At 41.1% G+C, this 26339-nt stretch overlaps 1 protein-coding gene across 2 annotated transcripts in view; it reads left to right on the top strand.

Annotated features, from left to right (window-relative positions):
- Nucleotides 1-17971: 17971 nt before the first annotated feature.
- LOC118223880 (neuronal migration protein doublecortin-like) overlaps nucleotides 17972-26339 on the top strand; it is a 48072-nt gene continuing 39704 nt past the window's right edge. For both annotated transcript variants that reach the window (XM_035410900.1, XM_035410901.1), the window contains exons 1-2: nucleotides 17972-18114; nucleotides 25740-26186. In XM_035410900.1, coding sequence (XP_035266791.1) covers nucleotides 25823-26186 — 364 coding nt within the window. In that variant the 5' untranslated portion in view covers nucleotides 17972-18114; nucleotides 25740-25822. The remainder of the gene's footprint in view (nucleotides 18115-25739; nucleotides 26187-26339) is intronic.

Below are 26339 nucleotides of genomic sequence, written 5' to 3'. Positions count from 1 at the left end.
CTTCACAATGGAATTTCAGCAAAATGTGGCAGTCAAGATGCTTTATCTTCTGGAAATGGAAGATGAAAGTTTGTTGTTCACAGTATACCCCACAGCCCCCAGGACCAATTCTTAAAAGACATGGACTAGTTTAAAATACACAGGTACACCACTGCCACCACCTGAATTCTTCTAAAATGAGTCACCTAATGGGCTGCCTGTTAGGCTTGGACTCAGTGGCTTGGTATATAGCGTCGTTTTTAACAAATTAACTAATTTCTATTGACTGCTATAGTCTGTTTGCTGCACAACGTTTCTTGTCATATGTTTACGAAATTAACACAATCCTTTGAATTATTTATTTAGTGTCCAGTCACGCCTTGCCACAATGTCAGTTAATTTCAGATACAAAACCTTCTCTTATGCATTTTCACCATGTGCATCAACGCTGTTAATTACTAAGACATAAATAAACACTTTATTGGTCTGTGTTACTTCTTGCCTTAAACTATTGTATTCACAAGCCAGAAGGTAATTCTTATTATTTTTGGTCACAGTGACATTTTAAAAGTGTGCCGTGTGTTTTTAAGACCATGCTGAATGCCAATTATTCTGGCTGCACTTTAACCCATGTTAAAAATAAATCCACTGCTGGCTGGCTTTATGGAGACTGATAAGAATCCTAAAAGGTGAAAGCAAGAATCGACGAAAGGAAGAACAGAACTCAGGGTAGCTTCACCATGATCACATCACTGTAAGAGTGAATGGACAAGGTAACGACACAAAGAAGATTCTCGACCCCTGTTAGAGAGTCGCCACGAATGTGGTTTAACCTGGTGGTGTAAAACTACAGCCCTGGAGGGCTGCAGTGTCTGCAGGTATTACTGGCTTCCTTTCAATCAACAACCAATTAAAGACTCAATTATTTTTGGATTATTTATCCTATCAACATCTTGAATCACTTGAATCATTGAATCACTCGTGTTGAAACACACTAAAACCCCCTTTGGCTTTGTTACCACACAATTATACAGTGACATCCCAATGTGATGACAGTGACTAAGGGAATATTGACTCTGTTGTGCTATTTTGGATGGTTGCTCCTGAAAAACCATCCAGTCACCCTTGTTTCTGAGCCTTAACAGAAATGGCACGACGGTGCAGTGATTAGCGCTGTTGCCTCACAAGAAGGAGGTTCCTTGCATGTTCTTCCCATGTTCACATGGGTTTTGTCCAGGTACTCCGGTTTCCTCCCACGCCGAAAGACATGCATGTGAGGTTAGATATACTCCTGCCATTGCTCTCGATGAAGGCACTGGCCTCAGAACTGGAGTCGGTCCCCGGGCACTGCACTCACTGCCCACTGCTCAGACTAGGATGGGTGAAATGCAGAGGACAGATCACCCCGTGGGACTCGTAAAGTGCATCTTATCTAACCTAACTGATTTCATGTGGAGGGAAATCAAATATGGGGATGGGTGGGTGGTTTCATAAGAGGCATCTGCAAAAAAATAGACATATTTAAAAGAATACACAACTATGTCAGACCGTAGTCTTCTCCCAGAAGATGGCTGCCTTCTAGTTCCACCTGCTTTGCTTGTATCCTTCGTGCCGAAACCCGCTGTGACTGAAATATCCTCCGCTCCGCCAGAGCCATTCCCAGGAGACGCACCTCTGACACGCAGACTCGAGCCCTGTATGGAGATCTGACGGGAAACCAGTCTATCAAACGCAGTGCATTGCGCAAAAGGGGTGCAATCTGGGATGCCACTGACTGCAAAATAGGCTACTCTGCTTGCGTGCCCACAACAGCTGCTGCCGCTTTAATGTTGTCGCTGATGAGAACAAGAAACAGACAGACCAATTTAACCTTATTTATCTGCTCTAATGCACCATATGCCGGATTAAAAAAATTGTTCTTGAAATAAGTACTTTGACATTGCGGGCTTTGTTCTGACACGTAAACAGTGTGAATGCACTAATTTGCTTAAAACTTAACGCGCATCTTACTATGAGTCAGAGTGTTGTGGCAACGTTGCATAATGGTTAGAAAACTAGGCTAGCAGCCCGAGGTTTGATTCGCAGATGGGTGTAGCTACTGTATGCTTGAGCAAGGTACTCAACCTGCATTACTTTAGTAAATATCTAGTTGTATAAATGTATGTAAGAAAACGTAACATTCTCTGTCAAAGAGCATCTGATGAAATATTTGGAAGGTACATATAAACAAGCAAAATGTGTTCTGAACAGAGTATAAAGAAAATAGGAGAGAACACAGGAAATAGGAAAGAATGCTTTAAAGGTGTTTTGAAGACTTATATCCCCAGATTCATACTTCATTCATAACAGAAAACATACTTGACATTAAGTTAAAATAAGACTAGATCAAAATAACTTTGGCAATACTCTTTGGGGATTTACATGGTGTTTAACATAGAATTTAAACACAAAATATGGGAAGTTGCACAATGCATTTTAACAGCTGAAGGTCTATCTATCATCAAAAGAATAATATTTCCATGAAAGTGAGTTAAATAACACAATGATTAAAAAAATGATATTTAAGTGAAGTCTTTGTTCTCCTTAATGCCAGTGTAATTTGAGAAACCCCGTTGAAGCTTAAATCTGGAAATCAGGAGAAAATGGATCAAAGTTGTACAATTACAGAGAGAGGAGTAATGCTCAAATTCATTCATTGTGCAGTAGCTGAAGGCACTGTGTATTGAACAAAGAGCTAGCTTGGATTGTAAAAAAAAAATCAGAGATCAGTCAGGTGAACAACAGCCATTTTTGTTGCCCGCTGTTTCTGTTTGCCAGTATTGGAGGGGCTACAATGGGATCAGATGATCTTTGTTCCTGTGGCCAACTGCCCCCGCGAGTAAACGCAATGCTACGCTACACTACACGTGAACAGACAGCTCCACTTTGACCTCACCGCTGTTTGTCATTCCGCACTTGAGTGCAGCGCTTCCGCGCTCGGTATCGGCGTTGCTGACACACTGGCTCTGAAATGAGACGCGCCGGGTCGCTCGCACGAGAGAGAGAGAGAGAGAGAGAGAGAGAGAGAGAGAGCGGTGAGCGCAAGAGCACGTCGATCCGGGGCCCGCCGTCCTTCACGCGCGCCCCTGTGGCGGCGGAGTCGACGGCAGCCCGTGAAAAGAACGCACTGATGCCGCTGATGTTGCTGAACAAAGATCCAGAGCTTTCCACGGGAGCCTGTCCCTTTCTCTATGGGAGCTGGGGCCAACTCTCCCACGGAAAGGACGTACTATGCGGCTGCTTTGTAGCCCCTGATTGCCGCCCTTTCAAACACTATCATCAGCTCAGCTGTCAGTCAGTGCATCTGATAACACAGGCATAGCCCCATTCGGGCATATTGCCTTCAGGCTCCACCCACATATATTATTAAAATAACCTGAGGTTGAGAGACATTCATTTTTGTTCTGTTGCTATGCTACAGCCAGTGCCCTCAATGGAGGTATGTCACAATTATTTTAACATAAGGTTTTCTGACCAGCATTTTCCTCAGTGACTTGTTTGCAAACGAATAAGTGCAAAATAAACAAACTCTCTCATTAGGTAGTTTTCTAGGCACTAATAGTGGTACATTTTTCAAATATAGAATATTAAAAACATAGATTATTTTTTGTGGATAGAGTGGATATCTATTGAAGACTTTACTGCTCAAGCTTTTCATTGGACAAATTTGGCTGGCTATGATACTTGGTCACCACTGGATGGCAGCAATACAGAATCCTTATCTTGAGGCTATGAGACACAGGAGCTGTAAAAGGATTTTTCAGCCATTTTATTTAAATGCACTACATATGTGTACATGTCTATAATTAATTTAGTAGCAGTACTGGTATCCCTCAAAAAGGTGTAGAACCTAAAATAACAGTATGGGAATCCCTAATTCCAGAACATGCTGTCAAACTGCTTTACTGACAGTCAGCAATGTAAGAGATAATATGAGTAAAAATGTCTTTCATGTTTATTTCTGTATTTATGTATGTTGGCAATGCCAGAACTAAAATTAATTGAACCTTAGAAAGGAGACTATCAGAGGAAAAGATCAGTAGGTATCACTTATTTGCTAGATTAAAAACATTGCAAAAGCCATGTAAATGATTACATCATTCCCATTAAGAGTGAAATTAAAACTCTAAGTCTTCTGCTCTGCATGTCAGGAAAGCCATTATGCTGATTCTTTGAGCAAACCCAGCATTCACTTAAGTCATCTATCTGATTCTTAAGGCAAACTCTGCATTTAGATAAGTCATCACTCTCGTTCTTTTGGCAAACTACATTCACAAACATTTTAACTAATTTAGCAAAAATGTAAAGCTACCCAGTCATTTATATACATTATAACTCAAAGATGGTCTCATAGACTTGGAGTCGTATAACCATATGACCATCTCTGGGCACACCCTGAATTCATTAAAGTTACTTTTGATAAACGTCATTCTTAGTCTTTGATGCTTTGTTTGGTTACAGCATAAGTATTCTTAATTTTTCTTATACAGTACATTCACTGACACAGAAAAAAAAACAAATAAATCAATTGAGGTCCTTAACAAGAGATAGACTTTCAGCCTCCGTTCAAAAGGACTTTGTGGTGGCCTAGCAGTCAGTACTGTGTGGCGGCCTTGCAGTCAGTACTGTGTGGCGGCCTTGCAGTCAGTACTGTGTGGCGGCCTTGCAGTCAGTACTGTGTGGCGGCCTTGCAGTCAGTACTGTGTGGCGGCCTAGCAGTCAGTACTGTGTGGCGGCCTAGCAGTCAGTACTGTGTGGCGGCCTTGCAGTCAGTACTGTGTGGCGGCCTTGCAGTCATTGTGTTTCTAGTGATTTTCTAGGAAGCGGCCCCATAGTCAGCAGTTTGTGATGGTAGACTCAGTCAATATATTTCAGTGCCTTCACAGTTAGTACTCTGTGGTGACCTTCCAGACAGTACTCCCATGCTAAGCAGATTATGACTTGCAATTAGTAATTTTTAGTAGGCTTACAGGTTTGTGATGCCCTTAAAAGGTTGGCAGTCTTATACTATTTTTAGTGGTGGTCTTCAAATCAGTACTTAAGACAAACTTTTCCACTAAGGCTTCTTCTGCCCCATTGTTTCATTGAGCTCATCCTCTAACTGAGCTCATCTCAATTTAAATTCATTTACCCCAATCACATATCGTCCTAAGACCCAGCAATTAATTGTTGTCCCCTGTAGGGGACATGAGTCGGTGGTCTTAATCTCAAGAGTCGTATATTATACTATGCTGACACCAACACTGCAAGGGACATTCAATAAAAACGAATAATATTTTCACATTTAATTTTTTTTGTCATCCTAGACACTTGTATTACGTCAAAAAAGAAAATCTTCTGAGGAGGATATGAAAGAGTGAGGGTATAATTTTGTCCTTTTTATTTTACAAAATAATAATTGACTTATTGACTAAAAGATAATTACACCAACATATACTAAATGGCTTGTTGGGGGCGCAAGTCAATTAAGTTATTAATTGCTTGTTCAATCTTGCTATTATAGTCCAGCATGGTCAATTGGTAATTTTTCAGAGGAACAAGGACAACAAGACGTGTCACCCAAAACGTACAGGACTTATTCACTGGCCATTTTACCATGGCAACAGGACAGTGATAAATTATGCATGGGGAGAAACAGAAAAAGAGGAGAAATACTCCAGAATGAAAAGCTGTTTAATTTACTGTACAGAAATGATGTACCTTTGAGAGGCTATGAAGGGCTCTCAAGATGGAGCTCAGATTAGCCCATCAGAAAGGCTAAGAACTACTTATCGTTGGTCACCTGATTTAATACCGTTCTCTCTAGGTAAAGGGCCTGCACTGCCATCAGAACCATAGACCTTCATTTCACGTGCACCTCTCACACTTCAGTGGTTCTGACCGAAACGATGGCCTTATCGCAGTGAAAAAGATTTAAATCCCAGATTGATGTTTGTACAAGTTTAAAAGAGAATATTAAATTTGAACAAAAGATTAAAAGATTATTTCCATACTAAAGATAATATTATGTTTTCATTTGAATAATGGAAAATGATCTGTCCATTTCAGTCTTGATACAGTGCATGCATACTGACTAATAAAACAATATTCAAAGTGAATAACACAACTATAAAAAGTTGTAAGAATCTAAGCTGATCAACATTGTCTACCATACGACACATTAAAGTTTACAGTAGAAACATAATGTACTTCTTAGTTGGCACTACCTGGCCTTGCAACAGTCTTTTATTCTTTTATCCCCATTAAAGAACATCTTCTGATGCTGGCTAACTGTTCCAAAGACTTATATTGCATTAAACAAAGGTTTTCTTTTACAAATATCTGTGACAATTTTAAAATAGTCTATCTGACTATCTGTGAATAGCAGCGTGCTTTTTATTCATTGTTGTCTGACTAATCCCAGAGGGTTGGCACAGATCTCCTTCGGGAATGTAAATATTGCATTTGATTGAAGTGTCTGTCTGCATTTAGCACATCTACAAATGATTTGATGCATGAAGAGGCTGCCTTAACATCTGTGCCTGGGTGTACAATTGCAGCTTGTGACTATTTAATATGAAATTTAATTGATGGGTAAAAATCTGTTGGAACACAACTGAGCTTATAACTCTGGCCTAAAATATTGCCAATGTAAGGTATAACAGAATTTACAAGGAGGTAACCAACAAGCAAAGAAGTTACTATGCACCAGCACATCATATTGAAAACATATATAAAAAATCAAATCAGATAGAAATAAAGCTTCGGCTGTGCCTTAAGGAAATGCAAAAATGGCCCTTTTCACTTATAGCTTGTGAATCATTCTCTCCTGTTTCTAAAGTGTAAACCGAAAGGCAATCAATATCTAGGAAAAATGAACAGCAAGGAACTCACCATCTTTCACACCAGAGGAGGTGATAATATTTCTTGGCAGAGAATTGATTATGCCTCACAAGAGACCTTGAAAAGGATACAGACGTCACTGCTGGAAAAAAAAGAGAAAAAATCTGCAGTGCAGAATTGACCGTGACCTTGGCTTTTGTACGAATATAGAACTATCTAGACTCTGCGTACCTAAATTTAACAATGACTGCCACAGCTTGAGAGTGGAGGGCGGAGGAAATTAAGCTATCGTGCACCCAGTACATTTCTATCTTTCAGCGCTGCAGCAGAGTTGAGGTTTGGCTGGTGTCATTTTGTGACATTTGTGACAGTATTGTGACATTTGTGAAGATAATAATTTAATGTCATCAGTGTCATAAGCACCCCCAAGTAATGGTGAGAAATTAAATTTAATCAGACCAGCGGCTCTCATATTCAGTCCTAGGGACCCATTGTGTGCATTTTCACTTTTGTTACAGCCAGTCTCTTGTTCTTCCATAGTTTTTCCCAAAACTTCTTTTTAAACAAAACAAATTAGGCTTGTCATTTGTTTTATCTCTGGACTCTTCATTCTCCACAAATAGTTTAGTTTTTGTGAGCAGGTGTCCACATTTCAGCATATAGGGACTGCCCCAACCACCCCCACCCACCCCACCCCACCCCTGATTTTCCCTGGGCAGAAACCATTACTATGTAGCACAGAGTCAAAGAATTCCTGACCACAGTCAGAGTTGGAACGGGTTGTGCTCTAAATGGATGCACCACCTCTTAAAATGCCCTGAAAAAGGGATTTATTGTATTAGTTTATTTGATCAATTTTTGTCTATTTTAATATTTGTCTGTATATAATTCAATCCTATGTAAAAACAGCATTTGTGGGCAACTGGGGGGAACGTCCTGTTTTGTTATTATAATAACAATACATCAATTCAGCAATTATATAACCATTAATAGGAATGAAATTGAGTTCAACTTGGTATGTGGGAGAAATAGGGGTCGTACAACGATAGCCTTAATTCAAGCAAGCCAAAAAAAAAATTAATCAGACGCTCTTGGCGTTCACTTACCCACGTTCGCTGTTCCATGAGGTATGGAAGACTATGAAATGTAAGCTCATTCGGATTTTTCCCCGGTAACTTCAACATTTTCTGAGCTTATATGAAGAGTACTAACGGCAATGTTTATTTTCCCGAATGCCATTGGCAAATCGGTGGCGATATTCTGTGAAAGAGTGTTTTTGTAAGGGAGAAGGAGGTAATTTTTATTTATTTATATAAATAATGCATTGTCGTACCACAACAGCTTCATGGGGGCGTTAAACCAAGTGTCTCAGTGATCTGTGCTCATTGAGGTGTTTTGTATTTCGGTCACGGAACGAACATCTATGTGACTGTGGAGTGTAAGTAGATTGCCAATGAAGAAATCGGTTGAGGTGCGCTGACAAGAAAGGCAGACAAGAAGCTAAGTGTGTTCTCGTACAGTAGCATACAGACGATACTCACGTTTTGTATGCTCTTGAACGGAATCGAGCGCATTTTTCTGGACATTTTTCAGACAAGATCAAGAAAGTTAAAAGGATTTTTTTTAAACAATAAAGTTACATGTCGATTATGTACGGACGTGGAATATGGCGGTACACTCAACCACGGAGATATACGACCTAGGAATACAACAAGCATTCAGGACTGGTTACAGTTTTCACGCAGCCATTGGCTACCGCCAGAGAAACCCAATCACCACCTTGCCTGATGGTCATCATGCTGGACAATAATATCATCTGGAGGAACTTTGCTACACCATCACCTCATGTGCATTCCGTCCTTCCAATCAACACCACCGATTATTCTATTTTGACAACAACTTTCTCAACAATGGGACGTCCGGACATAAAGATGCCCAGTTTCTCCACCTACCTTGGAATTTTTATTTGCTTGTTATTGTTTCTGCTGGCCTTGATGATAGTAATGCTTTATCGAATGAAGCACGTTATTGCCCCTTTGCCACCAGACGTGGAAAGCGCAAGTCAGAATCAAGTGTATACCGAAGTGGAACTTTGTACTTTATGATTAGCCGATGAATAATTCGTTTTGGAGTTGACAGATTGCCAATGAACGAAACGCTTGTAGTTGTTCATCAGAATACTAAAACAAACGAAAAACTATTAAAGTATTAAATCTGAAGTATTGTGTAACAAAACTCCTATGTTCTCTATGATGTGTTCGACGGGTTTTACTTGACAGATGAAAAGGCACAAATATGCAGTTAAACGAAAATCTAAATGTCAAAGAGAAGGCATTTAAAGGCCACAGTCTTATTTCTCCGGAATCTTGTGGGGGCTGTTTGGGGCAACGATTAATTTCATACTTTGCTTAACTTACATGTGATTTTGTCTCGCAAATCCTTTAACTTCAGTGTGCTTAAAGTAATACTTCTTGAGTGATATTGGTTTCATCGACGTATTCTCATTATAACATTTGCGTCCACAGAGAAAGGCTGATGGCACATGTTTTTAGCTAAATGATTTAATGACTCACAACTTGGTAGAACCAGAGACCATAACAAATAATGAGATCAAACAACACATTTGAATGTTCAGACATACACATGAGACCATCACTTTTAAAGAGTCGGTTTTATGAGAAGCTAGTCACAATGCTGTGGTGTCAGAAAATCTTAACATTTAAAACAAGAAAGTTTATGGGCGTGTACTTAAGCTCTTGGTAATTCTGTGTTCAGAGGACTTACAAATAGTACTATACACCCAGTGGAGCCAAATTTACTTAAAATTTTAATGAAATGCTTAATTAAAGGCCAGGGCACTCTCATGCATTAACATATGCTCTGGCACCTATTGAACCTCACTTAAATGAGTGCTAATGTGAAAGAAAGGGTTGCCTGCTAATGGATTTCACCTCTGCTTTCAAGCACATGAAAGCTAATTGAAGAAGACCATGCCAGCGTGATGTCTGATTTCTTGTGAGGGACCTTAAAGGAGCACGACAGACAGCTGCTCATTGTGAGCCAGCTCATTGCAGTTCATTTCTATTGTCCAATGTTAAATGGGGAGGCAGCAGGTTCAGAAGATCTATGTTAGAACAGTGGAGCTAGGGAAACCTACCAAGAGGCAGTTAAACTGAAACAGAATGGTCTTGAGTATTATATTTTGTTACCTTACATGCAACAAAGGTCATGTCCTTATAGCAACAAATTCAGACAGCAAAAATATTTACCTTGGAAAATCATCCCATCAGAATATAAATGAAAGTACTATTTTTCTGAGATTTTTTTTGTGGTGCTTTTGACTTGCTTGGACATTTGAAAGTTTTGGTCTGATACAAGTTCATACAGTTCTGTTATGTAGCCCAATATGAATATCCGATTAATATTTGTGTACTCAAATGCTTTATCTTTTATATTTTGATTTAAGATTCAAATGTTAGTTGGAACCTTCTAAGCATCAGTGAAATTTAAGTGTAAAAATGTTATGAGAGCCAAAACCATAGAGAAGCCAGCGATCTTCCAAAAATACTGTTCAGGCCAATTGCAAGGTATGGAGTTATGGATGGACATACCACAAAGGGGAGCTCTTCTCTTCAAACTGCTAAGGAAAATATACTTGCTGTAAAAAGTTTTAAAAAGTTCAAAATGTACTGTTTGTCCTTTACAAGTACAAAGAGTTCATTCAAGCTTGTTAAAATAAATTGTATGTTGACCAAGGTAGTCATCCTCCCTGACTCATTGGAGGGGAATTTTATTTCAGGATGTTCAAATTTAGTGAAACTGAATCTTTCCATAGGAAGCTGTAGGTTCATGCAAAGGTTAGGGTTTATTTTTCCTGGGTCCATGCATGCTGCATCTACGGTGATGTAGTATGAATTTTATCTGGAATGTATTTGAAAAGAAAGGAAAATGGCACTTGCATTTTTCCAAATCCATCTCTTCCACTCAGTTGGACATGCATTTCTGTTTTATGCCATATGTTGTTTTTTTTAAATTGTATTTCATTTGAAGGAGTTAGGAGTTGGCAAGTTAGACATTTTCATAACAGCCAAGTGTAAATTTGTGCTCAGCTGCTACATAATCTCATGTTGCTTAAGAAATGACACATACCTGGGTGACTGTTATACTGTAGCTGGCGGATTTTTTTCTCAGACAGAAGAAGAAAAGAAGGCACAGAGAGCCAATTAGAGTCAGAGAGCCAAGTAGAAAAGTTTTCCACCAAGACAGGCTTAATGAACAAAAGATATCACTTTTTATTAAAATAAATAAATAAATAAATAAATAAATAAATAAATAAATAGAAAAAAACTGAAAAAGGTGTTTTGGGCTGAGTGCTAAGTCATGCTTTCACACCATATTGCATTGCATCATAAGTCATCATCAGCTCACAGAAATAGCACTGTTAGACATGGTTTGTCACATAACAAAAAAACCGTGTTATGTACAAAATACTTGTTCAAATACTTGTTCAAATGTTTCCACCATCATTAATGCTAGGCCCCAGTGCTAAGGGGACGTTATCATATCGCTTACTCTAATCCAGCCACATAGTTCCCCCTAAACCATTCCTATGCTATCACATCTCACTGGATGATGTGGCTTTCATTTGTCACGCTGTAATAATTGCACTTCCCACAAGATGGCACACCTGCCATTGCAATAATTAATCGGTCGACCTTCCACTTCTTGAGTACTTCAGCACGACTCTGCAGCCATGATCACTGGTTCTTTCTTACTAATCTAATGCTTTGTCTAATTCACACATTTGATGCAGGCAAAATGACTCGCCGTTTTTTCCAATTCTCTGAATGCACTACTACAGATATTGGGCATTCACACAGTCCCACACCCCTCAAGAATCAGTCTCACAATGTCACAGGATGTCACAGGAGGAACATGTTATTAACACAGTCGTTAGCATTTTGTGGCTAAAAGTTAGACCTCTAACTCACGCCTACATATCTCTTTCTGTTAACGTAGACAGTACTGGTTTCCAGAGATGTGCTAGATTCACTTGTGGTGAGTGAGAGGGGAAACAGTCCATTTAAAAAGTGACAAATCAAGATTAGAGACTTTTGTGTTCCCTGTGCTAGCACAGAGCCAAAATCCCTTCCACCTGGAAGTTAATGCAAAAAATGATTGTTGTTGCTGGAAATATCAATGGTTATGTGCATGTTGTCTAAAGGACAGACATCAGCCATAATCTTATCCTACTGTTGTGCTGTAGAGCCACTGAAAGGAAAGACACCAGGGTTTTGTGGTTGAAAAGACAAGCAGAGTGTGTTAATCTCCAGTAATCTTAGCCTGACTTCCTTCATGCATGTCATTTTACAGACTCACAACCTTGCAGTACTGAACAGGTTGACACTGACGTGAGCTATACCCAACTGCCAGGGACATGCTTTTCTAGTACAGTAATCCAATTGTCAGTTACATTTTCCGATTAATCATGTTATCTAGCTGGGAGTCCAGCTGGAGGTGGAGATAAATGCCAGTTCAATAAGCCTGACCTATTATATAATGCTTGCTAAAACTTGCTAGAACAAATCAGATTGCAGACAAGCCAATCTTGCAGACAGTCTCTTCCCTTCTCAGATGCTTTGTATCTAAAGCCAGAACTACCCTCACAGTGACATGTGTTGTGTAATATCCTAACATATTCTAACACATTTGCTGTCTGTTAATCTGCATTAACACCTGCACATGTCCAAGTAAGTCAATAAATAAATATAAATAAATAAATAAAAGTCTTTGATGTAGTGAAGCTTATTGTGAACTGGGTAAATCTATTTGTTTTGCAGTGTGTCACTTTCATACATACTTCATTATAAAGTTGACACTACACATGGCAGATGTAGCACATTCTGACAATTTCACAAGCCCAAATTTAATTACAATTATGTCTATTTCAGATAGCTTGTAAGACTCATTAGATAGAGGCACTTTAGTTTCAGTGTAATTTGGTCTCATGGAAACAGGGCTACTGTCTATTCACCACAGTGATCCCTTCATAAAAATGGTGGAAAAAAACAGCATAGCAAACTTGAGGCAGACCAGCAAGAGTGATTAAGACTTTTATGGCCCTTACTGCTAAACCACGTGCCGTAGGATATGCTGTATGAGAATAAAAAATTCCCAGCGTCCTCTAGCCTGACCCCGCTGTTATTAATGGGCTGTTTGGTTTAACTGTCAGCCATCACATGCTCATTAATTTTAAGGGTCCTCACCTGGCACATTTCAGCTTTTTACAGCCACGCGCAAATGTGCCAAATGCTCACCAACGAGTGGCAGAGGAGCTGTCCAAATGCACGTCTGTGGGTGAGTGCTGCCACCAGCTGGATGTTGAGAAAACCTACCCCACCTCAGCAGCCCCAATAGCAATAATAACCGGGTATTTCTGTAGGCTGATGCTGCACAAGAGCTGCATAAAGCAGAATGTGCTGGGGATCTTCTGCTGTAGCTGCTCTTCATCTTCACTTAATGTTGAGAAATTAAATTAGAATTCTGGTTATTTAAAGCTGTTTAGTTCCAGGAATAAATGTCATATTTAATGAAGCGTTGGCCTGGGTTCAAATAACATTTGTCAAGAAAATGTGCTTACAATTAGAAGAAATTTCTTTAAAAAATATCTTTAAAAATATCTCTATGAACACGCCCCAGGCGAGTTGATTAACAGCTTTTAGGGAGGGGGGGGGTTGGCAACCTGACAACCTGATTTCACAGACCCACCTTACTCAGTACACGGCTCTTATACATAAAATCTAATTTAGGAAACATTACACGGAGAAGATGTTAATTAATTTATGAACTATCAACGATAGTGTTTTTGTGAAGAAAAACTAACACATAGCTAAGAGCAATTGTTTATTGAGTTCAAGGACATTGAATCCTATATTCGGAACACACAATAGAATTAGAGAGGATTCCACCATGTGCCAGATTTGCTTGTTGTTTTATAAGGTTTCATCATTGCTAAAGTATCTATTTTTGCTAGTAAATTGTAACCTTTGTGGCACTGCTAGGCTGGACTGAATAACAGTCTCTGTGTGGGTGGCAGGCTCTTAGCAAACTGGCTGAGCATGCCGTTCCAGTCAACGCCCCAATGCTTGTTCTCTTTCACACAGCACTGTGTGTAAGACACATGCCCTGCCATCCATCTCCAAATGGCTTCATTAGAAATCCACACAGTGAACAAAGCTGCTGGTGCAGTGCACAAAAGGTAGCCGGTGCTGGTAACCATAGTGATAGGTCTGCAAAGATAAATAAAAATGCAGGTCAATATCTTTTTCTCTTTCCTCAATTTTTTCCTGCTGTGTGTTCCTTCTCACCATGGCTCTTCTGTCAGCTCCGCTGCACTGAATGAGCGCTTTGCTCTAATTATTGGTATCAAAATGGCCACCCTTCGCTCCCGCCCAGATCCTCTGGGTAATCTTAATAGAACACCGACAAATTAAAGGGACAAAATCTCTGAAAAAACCCACTGATCTAATCGGAGAATGCTCGTAATTACACAAGCTGGCAGATCGCACTATGACTACTGTCATTTCAGAACTGAATCCAGAGCCAGCAATCACGTCTGGAATAAACCAAACGTGATGGGTACCAGCCGATGGGTGAAACAGCTATTTTCAGTCCACGCTGTTAGTACTGCGAGGGATCAAAGGAGCTGTTAGCGAGCTGTTAGCAAGAACTATGGTTTCTTTCTTCAAAAGACGTCTTCTTGGGAGGTAATTAGAGCGACCGAGTAGCGCAAGCAATTGAGACAGATGTTTGGGGTGGAACTGAGGGAGGCGGGAGATTCTGAGCATTAATATGGGGGTGAGGCAGGGGATAAGGGGGCTCCTTCAGACTCGCTGTGAGACATGGCGTGCTGTGCCGGTGAACCCGTTATGAACTCTGTTTCACCTGGCTGACAGGACATGCCCCGCCCTGCAGCCGACCCACCTTCTCCTTCTGCATGCTGAGCCACACACACACTGCTGCTGCTGCACAGAACAGCTTTCATGGGGGAGGGCAACCTGCCAGACTGACTTCACGGTGCCCCCCCTTACGTCTCAGTGCATGGCTCGTATCCACAGAACCTCATTTAGCAAACACGACACGGTGTAGATGTGAATTAAGGCACGGGCAATTAAGTAAAGTGGAGCGGACAGTAAGTGATCATGGCGAAATTTTAACCTTTAACCTTTTAAGCCTCACAAAATTGAGGATGCGAGTGAACCAAGAACAGACTGCCTTGGTTTTCCTGATGCTTCATTCTCGCTGATACTTCAGAGACCCTTGCTCTAAAGAGAACCCCTTTTTTATATGTTTAAACGAAAACAAGAATAAAAAGCAAAAAAGCAAAGATGGATTCATACAGTTTCCCTTTTCACTGACCTGGATAGAAGTTGTATGAGAGGATATGAGAGAAGGCTTGTCCGGGCAGTGCATCGATAAGTCACTGCAAGAAGCCATTTTCATTCTCCGTACCCATGACCAAGCATTTTTCGTCAGACCAAAGAGGTTACTGTTGTTTCAGAGCCGATCACTGATGTACACTGAGTCGATTGCACTGCCCATTAGTTTGATGAGTCCTGTCATCACCTAGCCCCCCATGATAAATGATGTCAGAGTCTCTCACCAGCATGTGTTTCCTGCCCTTTGTGACTCTGCTGTCTCTTTACAGTGAAGCCTGATGTAATAGCAGTGACTCAGACTGGAGACTGCTGAGCTTGGCAAAAATCTGTCACGATTTATGGAAATAATTTTAATGTAAATAGTATCTAATTTAGTCTGCAAATGCCACCATCGACAGACTGCATGGGTCATAAGAACAAATTAATGCCAAAGGAAACTAGGTAGTTCCAATTTAAAATTAATGCGAAGTTTCTCTGATGGATTAAAAATAAAATAAAAGCATCACCATGATAATTATTGATTGAAAGCATGGAAACCACAAAAGATTACATAACAGTAATGACACAAAGATGAATCACAGCAGCCATGAAATGGCTGCCATCTTTCCTTATTAAAGAAAACACACAGTTTCCTTGTGTGTTAAAAAAGATAAATGCAAATTTATACTTGGATGTTTGAGGAAATGTTTTTTTTAAAATATAGAACAAACTGTGCCTTCACCATAAAACTGTGATGATGCAAAATTAACAACATAGACAGGGTGAGAGGAACCACTGCACACTCAAAAACAGGAATGTATATTATCCCTTACATTTTAAAGTAATAGTGATTAATTTGACATTATATTAGAAAAGAAACTTGGAGACTTGTCAGTGATTTACTGTACACAGAAACCCACAGGTATAAACACTCTACTTAGAGCAGACTGGTTCCAACCTCCTGCCCTTATAAGGACAACCTGCCAGCCAGTTCCACAGGACAGGTATGCAAAAAAAAGAGCCTAGATTCAGCCCATAGGCAAGAAGTCATATTACAGTATGAGAGAAGGTGGGCATATGGATGATTGGATTGGTAAAGTGAAGCAAAAGGTAGAGCGGACATTTAGGAAAATCATTAAAGGCAAATGGCACACCAACTCAGAATTTGGATCTGCATAAAGAAACTACACCTTTTTGGAAGTGTTTTGGGGTTGACATTTGACAGTTTCTAGTGTTAGTCTATTGGAAGTTCATTTAAAAGTGCTTCAAGATGTGAATTATGTGCACTTGAACTTGTGTAAAAAAAACGTGTGCGAAAGTGCCCTGAGAGTGTGCACACTTGTCCCTCTGTCCAACGGGGGTAAGGCACACGGCTTAACTGGAAGCAATTAGTCTCAGGAGGTACACGGTTTGGCTTTGAATAAAGTAGCTTTCTCTTTTAAACAGAGCACCAGTCATTTTGCTCCACATTGTGATCAGGCTTCCAGGGAGCCGAGCGTGGCCCGAGAGCGAACCATGGCCGATAAATAATAAAAGGGAAAGCCTGTTGATATTAGGTGGCTCTACGGCGAGGCTGCCAACACGCCCGAGGCCTTTATCTGGCCCGGCGCAATCTGTGCGGCTGATCAAATGTTATCAGGGAGGACATCAGAGATTTAAAAGTGTAGCCCTGTTTAATGAGATCTGCCTTAAATGGAGCTGACAGAGAGGGAGGCTCACGGCATGACGTGAGAGCAGAGTCATCGCTAAGCACATACCTTCCACCCCCGGTGCATGCTGGGAGGCCGGCACAGTGAGGGGGTGTGCGAGACAAGAAAGCTATCAGATGTTCCTGCGTATACTCTCCCTCCTAACACAGTCATACACAAAGGCAGTCAAACATACTGTAGCTGAACGCAGTGGTTCATGTGTAATATGGGCCAGTCTTTCTCTCTATTCTGAGTTGTGTGTACTGTGACTGACATTTCCCAACTAAACTGTAAAATTTATGCATGTGGTAGGTTGACTAGGATCAATAAATTTCATCTTACATATTTCAAAGCAACTGCTTGTAATACCTCCATAATGTGTATATGGATAAGAATTACGATGTCTATTTTGTGTGTGCATGTGTGTGTGTGTGTGTCTGTGTATGCGTGTGTGTGTGAGTCTGTGTCTGTGTGTGTGTGTCAGCATTTTGGATGGAGAGGCTGATGTCACCTATTGTTAAAAGAGAAAACTTGAAACAAGCCGCCTTCGAGTCTAGGTATACGATTACATGTTGATGTTTCAATCAGAAGTAGTTGGTGATGAAGTCACAAGTTTCTGTTTGGTTATGAGACTTGCATTGATGAAAAGCATTTATTTCTGAAACTGCATTTTATCATTAAACTTTTATTTATTTTACTATTATTTGATACCTGTGCAATATATTCATATTAAAATAATTTTTTCAGTGTGTGACTTGGATGTTAGCGATAATCTGACTATCAGTATTCCCATATAACTTTTCAACTTGTTAAATTAAAAAGTTCTCTAAACCAAATTAATTCCTCCATTAGCAATGTGCTGTTTATCACTGTTACATTGTGTTATGAACTACAGTGTACATCAGATTAGAAAATATATGTATTATTCAGTCATTTATACAGATTAAACTCACCTTCCATCCACAAAACTACAAGCAATGACTAATTAAAAATATCATCCACCATGACTTTGCTCGCTGGTCTGTAAATCGCAGGCTTTAGGACCCAGCAGCCGCCTCCTCCTCGTAGGCAGGCAGAGTTGGCTGGCTGAGGCGCAGACAAAGGCAATGAGAGAGATCGTCTCACTCTCCCGCAGCATCCGCACACCCTCTCGGAACGCAGGGACGCCGGTGAGTACGCGCGCCGCATTGCATTACAATGAAAGGCAGGCGGTTCAGGTACAAACCAGCTGTACCTTGGGCAGTTCGCCATCTGTCCGAAATGTTGTTTGTGTTGTCCGAGACCTTTTGTAAGGTAATTTGAAGCTAAAAGGAGGAAAGTATCTAAGGAGGACTTAGGCAGTATAAATGAACAGGTGATTAAAAATATGATTGCTGCTACTCACCCCTTTACCTTTGCTTTCATATAGAACCATTGTATTGGCTATAAGTGTGTCTGGTCACTGGTATGTGTCATCATGCTAATTCAGAAGCATTGGTTTTCAAACTTTTTTTTTTTTTCATTCAAAAGGCTTCAGTGATTGACAGGCGGGATCAGACAGGCAGATTAAATCGGCATCTAAGAAATGCTCAAGTTGGTTAATTACTTGCGAGAGTCCAATATTGGCCTGTGCTGTGTGTGAGATAGGTGTGGGTCTCCATTGTGTGGCGAGGGAAGAGCTGTCGTAGACCCAGCCTCAAAATGATGTAATGACTTTAAGGGGGTTAGGGGTGACACAAAAGATCACGCTACCCCGTTTTGTGCGTGTGTTCCGGGCACAGGAGACGACACTCGTCTCCGTCTGGAGCCCGGCTTTAGCCAGGGCTTCCCGGTTTAGCTGTCACGCTCGGACGCGGCGGCTCGTGCGCGTGGATGGGAGTGGCCGCACAGCAGCAGGTTCAGTTCAGACAATGGGATCGCCGGCAGTTTCCTGGCCTGGAGGTCAGCCTGTTTTTACCACTGTCCGGTGGAGCAGATGGTGCCGGGTCTGTCAGTCAGGGCAAGCCCCTTGTTTCCCTGGCCCTGCTGCCTGCAGTAAACGCCCATCTCGCTGCCTGAAACAGCCTGTGGGCGGGGTAGCAATCAGCACGGTCCTTCAATTGATTTTTCACTGAAGGTCTGCAAAGTTGGCCCGGGGAGGAGGGGGACATTCGTTTTATTCATTTTTACATTGTTAGGCTATTTTTTTGTTGTTAGAAATATAATTTCAGTATTTTATCCATTTAACCAGTTGTATGTTGAAATATGCAAATCAAAATTAGTGCCTCTATCATGTGCCCCAGCTAGGAGACAAACCTGAATCCTTTGTATTTATGGCACTAGTTCCTAAGATAGTGAGCAGCACTGCTACGAATGATCAGAAGACTTTTGAGTAGTTCTTTTCATGTTGCCCATACCATTGTTGTTGAGCCAAAGGGTTACCAATATCTTTTTCATCAGCTGTCTTTGTTAATTCCAGGGCAGAGCTGAGTCCTTTTAGGGTTGCGGTGGGCAATAGCCAACCACCAGAATGTTAAACCTGGATTTTTTTTGTTTGTATGAGGGGGTATGAACTAGCAGTTCAAACTGAGGGGTGAGAATTTGGGATGATCAGTAGGGCTTTGGTGGCAAAACTGCTACAATTTCCCAGCTGTATTCAAGAGGTTTATAAGAGGCAGCAGCTAAATTGATATAAAGTTAAGTGGAACCTGATTGCATGGAACATTTAAGGCACAACTGTTGAGTGTTTGGAAAAAGCTAACCGTTCTAGCCAAATAAGAATCACTTACAAATCACTTGTATGCAGTTTTGTGCCTTTACAAGCTTGTGAAAGTGACAGAAACCAATGTAAATGACTTATAGACTGTACCAGATATTTTGCATTCCCATTTTCATTTGATTAAATTGATCCAGAAGGGACATTTAAAAACTGCATTGATGGACGTGCTGGTGGCAAAGAGCACATGTTTATTTTAGATTGAGGATTTGAGCCATCTGGTTAATTAAACTGACAGGGACCAACCTAACACCAAGAAATCCAATAATTGTGGTCTAAATATAGATCAAAAGCTTTGTGCACTGTTTAAAAATAGATCCCTTGAGTAATGCAGTGGTATTCAGAGGGGTGACATAGACTTTGATCAAGACTCACCTAATTTTGAACTTAGGTCACTGTCTCTGGAAAGTCTACTTTTTATTATGAGCTTCAACCCCAAATACCACATTAAAAGGACCAGTTTCAGAACCAGTGAAATTGATCTACTCTTCATACCACATATGGTTTTACTGTAGGCTGATACAAAGCTTCCATATGGAATGGGAAAAGTTGTAAAACGGATGATGGCAACTCCAAATTCTCGCCCTCATAAAAAATGGAGGATGAGTTGGCTGAGAAAAAAAGAGGTCTTTCCATCAGGCAAGGAAAAAGATGACTTGAACGATGCTGACACAATGCTGATAAGGGTTTTTATTAGGCTGAATCACCAGGCTAACCGATTACTTCGATGACAATATATAGTAGTTACGATGCCCGTAACTACTTACTGTTCATTACCATGAGAGGTTACACTGCATTTCTTTAGCAGATCCTTTTATCCAGACTAATGGCTAAAATACATTTATCTGATCTACGGTGAGATAAGACCAGAACTTTACTTCAGTTTCCTCTGTTGTTTGCAGTGTTATGTAGCTCACCACCTGTTATGTACTGTACCTCACTAACCCAATCATAACATTTAAGTAACTATTATCCTGTGCCAGGGTCCCAGTTTTTTTATCCTCGGTTGGGTTCTGTCGGTCATATAGAAAGCATTAAAAACAATCAGCTGGAGTCAATTGCATTTGAGATTAAATAAGGAATGAGCTGAAATACAAACTGTCATGTGAAACCTGTATTTTAGCAATCAATATTTGAAAATCTATTATTTTAAAGCAAGCGACTATGTAGTCAGCCTATAGCTTGTAGCTTTCAAACAGGGGAAAATGACACATTCGTACAGCTGTATTGCTGCTTTAATTTTGCGCCTGGGGCATTTTTGAAAGCAGTCATGTTCACCAGCTTTCTCTTCATATGTGCAGTTCTGCATAAAAAATTCAGAAATAAAGGTACGGTGGAGGTACATTTTTGTTCTTTAAGGAACAGATTTCCCAAATGTACCCTGAAAGGTGCAATGATGTTCTTTCAGGCCTAATAAGTACCTTTTACAAACAAAAAAAGGTACAAATTAAACCCATGGCTTAGGGTACAATTTTATGTACCTATAGGGTCGCCCCCAAGTGACAAGCGTTGCACATTTTTAAGCACTTTTTGTACCTTTTCTTCTGAGTTTGTAGGGCATGTAGATACGGGACCTTTAGAAGAAAGTGCTATATGGCCCAGTGTCCCATCTGGGTCAGAAGATTGGGGATGGGGGTGTGGCAGAAGGTTGAATGAGAATGAATGAGAAACCATGAGTGCACACGGCATTGATTGAAGACTGGGGTTGGGAATTGATCAGGGACGGGACAATGCAGTGACCCAGGAAGTGTGAAGTGTCTTGGTCCAAGATGAGGCATTTTATTGACGTGGACACAGCAAGGGACTGGTTAGAAACTGGCTGTGTGCAACATCCTGATCAATAACCTCGGGAAGATTGACGAACAAGGAGCAATCCAGGAGCATTCTGTTAATCAGAAATGGGACTGGTGGCACTGGGATATGACTGGCATTATAGCTGTCTTTCTAAGAGTTATAGATCATGTGGTGCTTTGACACATAAAGGACGGGCAAGTGAAGACTTATGTATGCTAACACACTTAATAGCCATTTCATACAATATAGAGTGGTAGATTACATTAAATAAAAGCTGCATTTCTTTTACGACATAGCTGGGTGAATGCCAGGAGTCAAGGCAGTAGTGATATTTTGTGACTTGAAAATCTACTCAGCTACTAACTTTTAAAATATTAGAACTGTGGCTATTAAGTGAATTATAAATGAACTTTTAATGCCACATGATTCAATTAACCAGCTGATTATTACCCCTGAAAACATGGGAAAAACTCTTCTTCCAGAAATATTATTTGTAGCTTATTTGGTATCTGCTTTTGTAAGTGGCTTTGGCCGAACGCAATCCAATAAAATGGTATGTAACGCTTAACTTCTTTCATATTATTAGAATGTTTCACGTCATTTATCATTCAGACATGGTTGGTGGGAAGGGTGACATCATTAGGTTTCACACCCCTAAAGGGATTGCAGATGGAGAGGCTCAGAGCTTCAGTGGAGAAAATAGCTTCTCCTGCATCGAACTGAGCCTGTGCTTTGTGTTTAACCCCCTCCCAGTAAGGGCTGCAATTTGTGCTTCCGCAGGTCTTTGCAGAGGCCCTCAGTGCCCGCATTGTCTCTGGGCTCTGTCCCTGGCACCAGTGTCAATCCTTCAAGCCCTGATAGCGAACATAAAAAAAGACCCCAAAGCCTGTAGCCATAAAGACGCTCGACTGAAAAAGGGTTTCGAGTGTATTCAGTCTTTCAGACGAATCCTTTGATTATTCAAAACTGCAGACCCAGAGTGCAGTCAGACCTGGGTGACGGGTAATGCTTGGGCGGGCATGTTACCCAGACACAGTTGGGTAATGAGAGGAGACCGGTTTTTCTTTAGAATGAGCAGATGTTCAGAGAGAGAGAGAGAGGGAGAGAGCTTGGCATTGACTGGACTTTTTGCACCGCTTGGCATCCAACTGAATGCTTAACTCACTTTGTGTCTGCTACAAAAAGAATTCATTAAGAGCTATTATCCAATCATGTGTCACTTGTGTCTTCCTGCTTTTGAAGAAGCATGGACTCCATCCATAATTGGATATGTAGCATTGCTTGTATCAAATTTTTCCATCCATGTTTCAGTGATTATCTCCAAAGCGCCATGTGAGATACGGTATATACGTGCATACTTCAGCTATGATTTTGCATAAGCCATACACCAAAGCAACGTATGATGTGCTTTGCATCTTGTAATCAGAGAACACATATAAAAAAAATAAAAAAACGGTACCTGCAAAGCTCTCACAATCTATTGCCACAGACTTTTAAATGAGGCTTCAAGCTGAAGACAGTTGTCAGGGGGCGTCATCAAGGGGAGGAAGAGACTCAACCCTAGAACTCTCGTGTCGGTCTCTACAATGGATCTAAATATTTAACACATGACACGATCAATTCATCACTACGACACTTCCTTTCACTGACTGGTAACGCAGTGTTGCTCTTCCACAACCTGCCAAATTAATCACCTGTTCCTCTCAATTGCAAGCAATTACAGGAATATCACCTAGGTGACCGGTTCCTGCATGTTTTTTTTTGGATGGCAACATGAGAAGCAGCCACACATTTCTTTCCACCATCTCTTCCCAACCACATGTCTCTTCCCAATGTGTGGGCATAGCCATTGCCTGGTCCTGCAGGGCCTGCTGCCGCTCTCTCCCTCTTGCCTGTACCACCAGACCACTTTCACTGACTCCAAACTCTGCTCTTCGGCCTTAGCTGGTCTTTCCCCTCACATCTCACAAAGCCACATCCCATCTTTCCTTTTTTCCTTCTGTAATCCTCTCTGCACAAAATTCAAGACCCTGGTGTTTCTGCCAAACAGGTCAGGCGCATGTTGCAATCATCATTATTAGACATTATCTAGCAGGACTTTGTGGGCCATACACAAAGTTTTTTTTTTTTTTTACCTAACTGGATCGCCAGTGGTAGAATGAGCTATTTAACTCTTTCAAAACCGCAGAATAGCTTTCATAAATTAAAACAGAACATAGACTAACGTAACATCCAAAATTTGGTCACTCCTTAATCCCTTGAGAGATATCTGATATTAGTGTTACTGATCATTGTTAGGCAAGATGAGTATGACAAATTATAATTATAATTATTAATATTATTATAATTATAATTATTGTATGCATTTTTAAAAAATGTTATTAATACTGGACTTCATTTGTTATTCAACTGTGGAAGCCCAGTATTTGCCTAATTAATAAAGCCATGTAGTTAACATAATTACAATATAATTATATTAAGATAACTTACTTAATATACATTATATGTTGTTATATCTATCTATGCAAATTGAAAGGAAATATGCCCATAACACCAGGGGAACACACAGAGATAAAGCCTGGTTTTTTGCTGCAGCATTTTATACAAGTGGTTATCCATTGGTAAGGGGCATGTGATAGAATAATATTAAGAGAAAGGTATTGCTGCAGACCTTTTTCATGGCCCACTCACCATGCTAATTTAACTAATGCATAATTATTTTAACTGGAAAAAAAGTTTTATCACAAATATCATTCATTAGAAAAAACCGACTGACTGCTGATTGCAGGGAAAAATATCTCTCTCTCAGAAGTTACCGACGCTGAATATTAGTTTTTACAGTTACAAATATGGTGGCCTGGATTATTTAAATGAGTACTGCTCAGGAAATAGCAATGAATACACACAGTAGTGTACTCTGAATGGGAAATAACTGAAGCTTGCGAGTAAGTTATTAACCACCTGAGGTAAAAGAAAGTAAAAAAAAATTAGCAACAAGGCTATGGGTGTCCTTTTTGAAATTAATCTAGCTTCTTTCTGTGTACACTTGCAGTGTTAAATATCCACACAGCCCTTTGGATTATACTCTCAGCTGCAGAGCTGCTGTGCTTTGCAGCGTTCTCGCTCACCTGGCGTGCAGGTGATGAAATGTTAATGAGTCCTCCTCCTTGGTCGGAGCACTCCAATCGGGGTTCTGTTTCTTCGCTCTCCTGTTACCGCGGGTCTCAGTTCCGTTATGTTGTGTTATTTATTTATTTATTTATCCATTCAGTCAGAACGGCTTCTCTCCCTGAGTGGTGTGCGTTGTGTGTGTGTGTGGGACGGGTTCGGTCGATACTGATGGTCCTAATTGAAGGCTTTGCCTTGAGCGCAATTCATCTAGGAAAATCAACTCTTCCGGTGGGACAGAGAGAGCGATACCTGATCCAGGCTGGCCATGAAAACCAGCAAGTGCTTGAGCACGACCGGGTTGCCTGCCATGGGAAAAACAGTTACCAGAAAGGACAGGAACACAAATTGTGTGTGCATCTTCGAATATATTATGGATTTTTAAATGTGCAGCTGTGGTCAAGGACCTGAACAGTTCGATACTTTGAAAAAGCTACTTGTGATGTATTTGTACTTTAATTTAGTATGCAGTGGTTAGCACTGTTGGCTCACAGCGATAAGGTCCTTGGTTTGCGTCCCAGCCGGGGCCTTTCTGTGCGGAATTCGCATGTTCTCCTCGTGTTCGCGTGGGTTTCCTCCAGGTACTCAGGGTTCGTCCCACAGTCCAAAGATATGAGGGTTTGGTTAATTGGAGAGTCTAAATTGCCCATAGGTATGAATGTGTGAGAAAATGGTGTGTGTGCCCTGCCAGGGACTGGCAAACTGTCTTGGGTTTATTCCTGCCTCTCGCCCAATGCATGCTGGGATTGGCTCCAGCACCTCCCGCTACCCTGACCAGGAATAAGTGGGTATAGATAATAGACGGGAGGAATTTAGTATGCAGTACATGCTGTTCTAAAGTTGAGAACTTCCGCCTAGAAGACACTGTTCTCTGATGTCAGTTCCAGATCAGTATTAACCCTAACCCTAACCCTAACTTGCTGAAATATATTTTATTCAGAGTTCAGTCATAATACAATCCAGTGTGCATGATTTGAGAAAACGCTGCACTAGAAGTTCAGGTGCTTGATATTTCGGTGCCCTTGGATATACAGTACAAGTGGGTGTCATGCTAATAACAACATAAAACATTACAACATTTTGCGTTTTCTTTGTCAGGTTTCTCCACAACACCAAAGCTCACTTCATAGCATCGACCCCCCCCCGCCATCGTTACCGACGTCCCCCTAGCCGCGGCCGCCATGGATCAGGACTTTGGCCACTTTGACGAGCGGGACAAGATGTCCCGGACCACCCGGAACGCCCGAGCGAACGGGCTGCCCAGCCCCACCCACAGCGCCCACTGCAGCTTCTACCGCACGCGCACGCTGCAGGCGCTCACCAACGAGAAGAAGGCCAAGAAGGTGCGCTTCTACCGCAACGGCGACCGCTACTTCAAGGGCATCGTGTACGCCGTGGCCACCGACCGCTTCCGCACCTTCGACGCCCTGCTGGCCGACCTGACGCGCTCGCTCTCCGACCACATCAACCTGCCGCAGGGCGTGCGCTTCATCTTCACCATCGACGGGACACGCAAGATCACCTCCATGCAGGAGCTCGAGGAAGGTGAGCCGTCACACCATCTGCCCTCGGGGGGGGGGGGGGGGGGGGGGGTGTTCTTTACCTTAGCAGCCATCCAGGGGTTCCCTAAGGCTGTGTCCATCAAAATTCAGCATATGGACAAAACTGACTGAGATGCTTTGAAGCCAATTCATCCCC

This window comes from Anguilla anguilla, chromosome 3 (assembly GCF_013347855.1).
Source record: "Anguilla anguilla isolate fAngAng1 chromosome 3, fAngAng1.pri, whole genome shotgun sequence".
Taxonomy (NCBI): domain Eukaryota; kingdom Metazoa; phylum Chordata; class Actinopteri; order Anguilliformes; family Anguillidae; genus Anguilla; species Anguilla anguilla.
The sequence above is the reverse complement of the archived record's forward strand: the minus strand, read 5'-3'. Positions and strand labels throughout refer to the sequence as shown.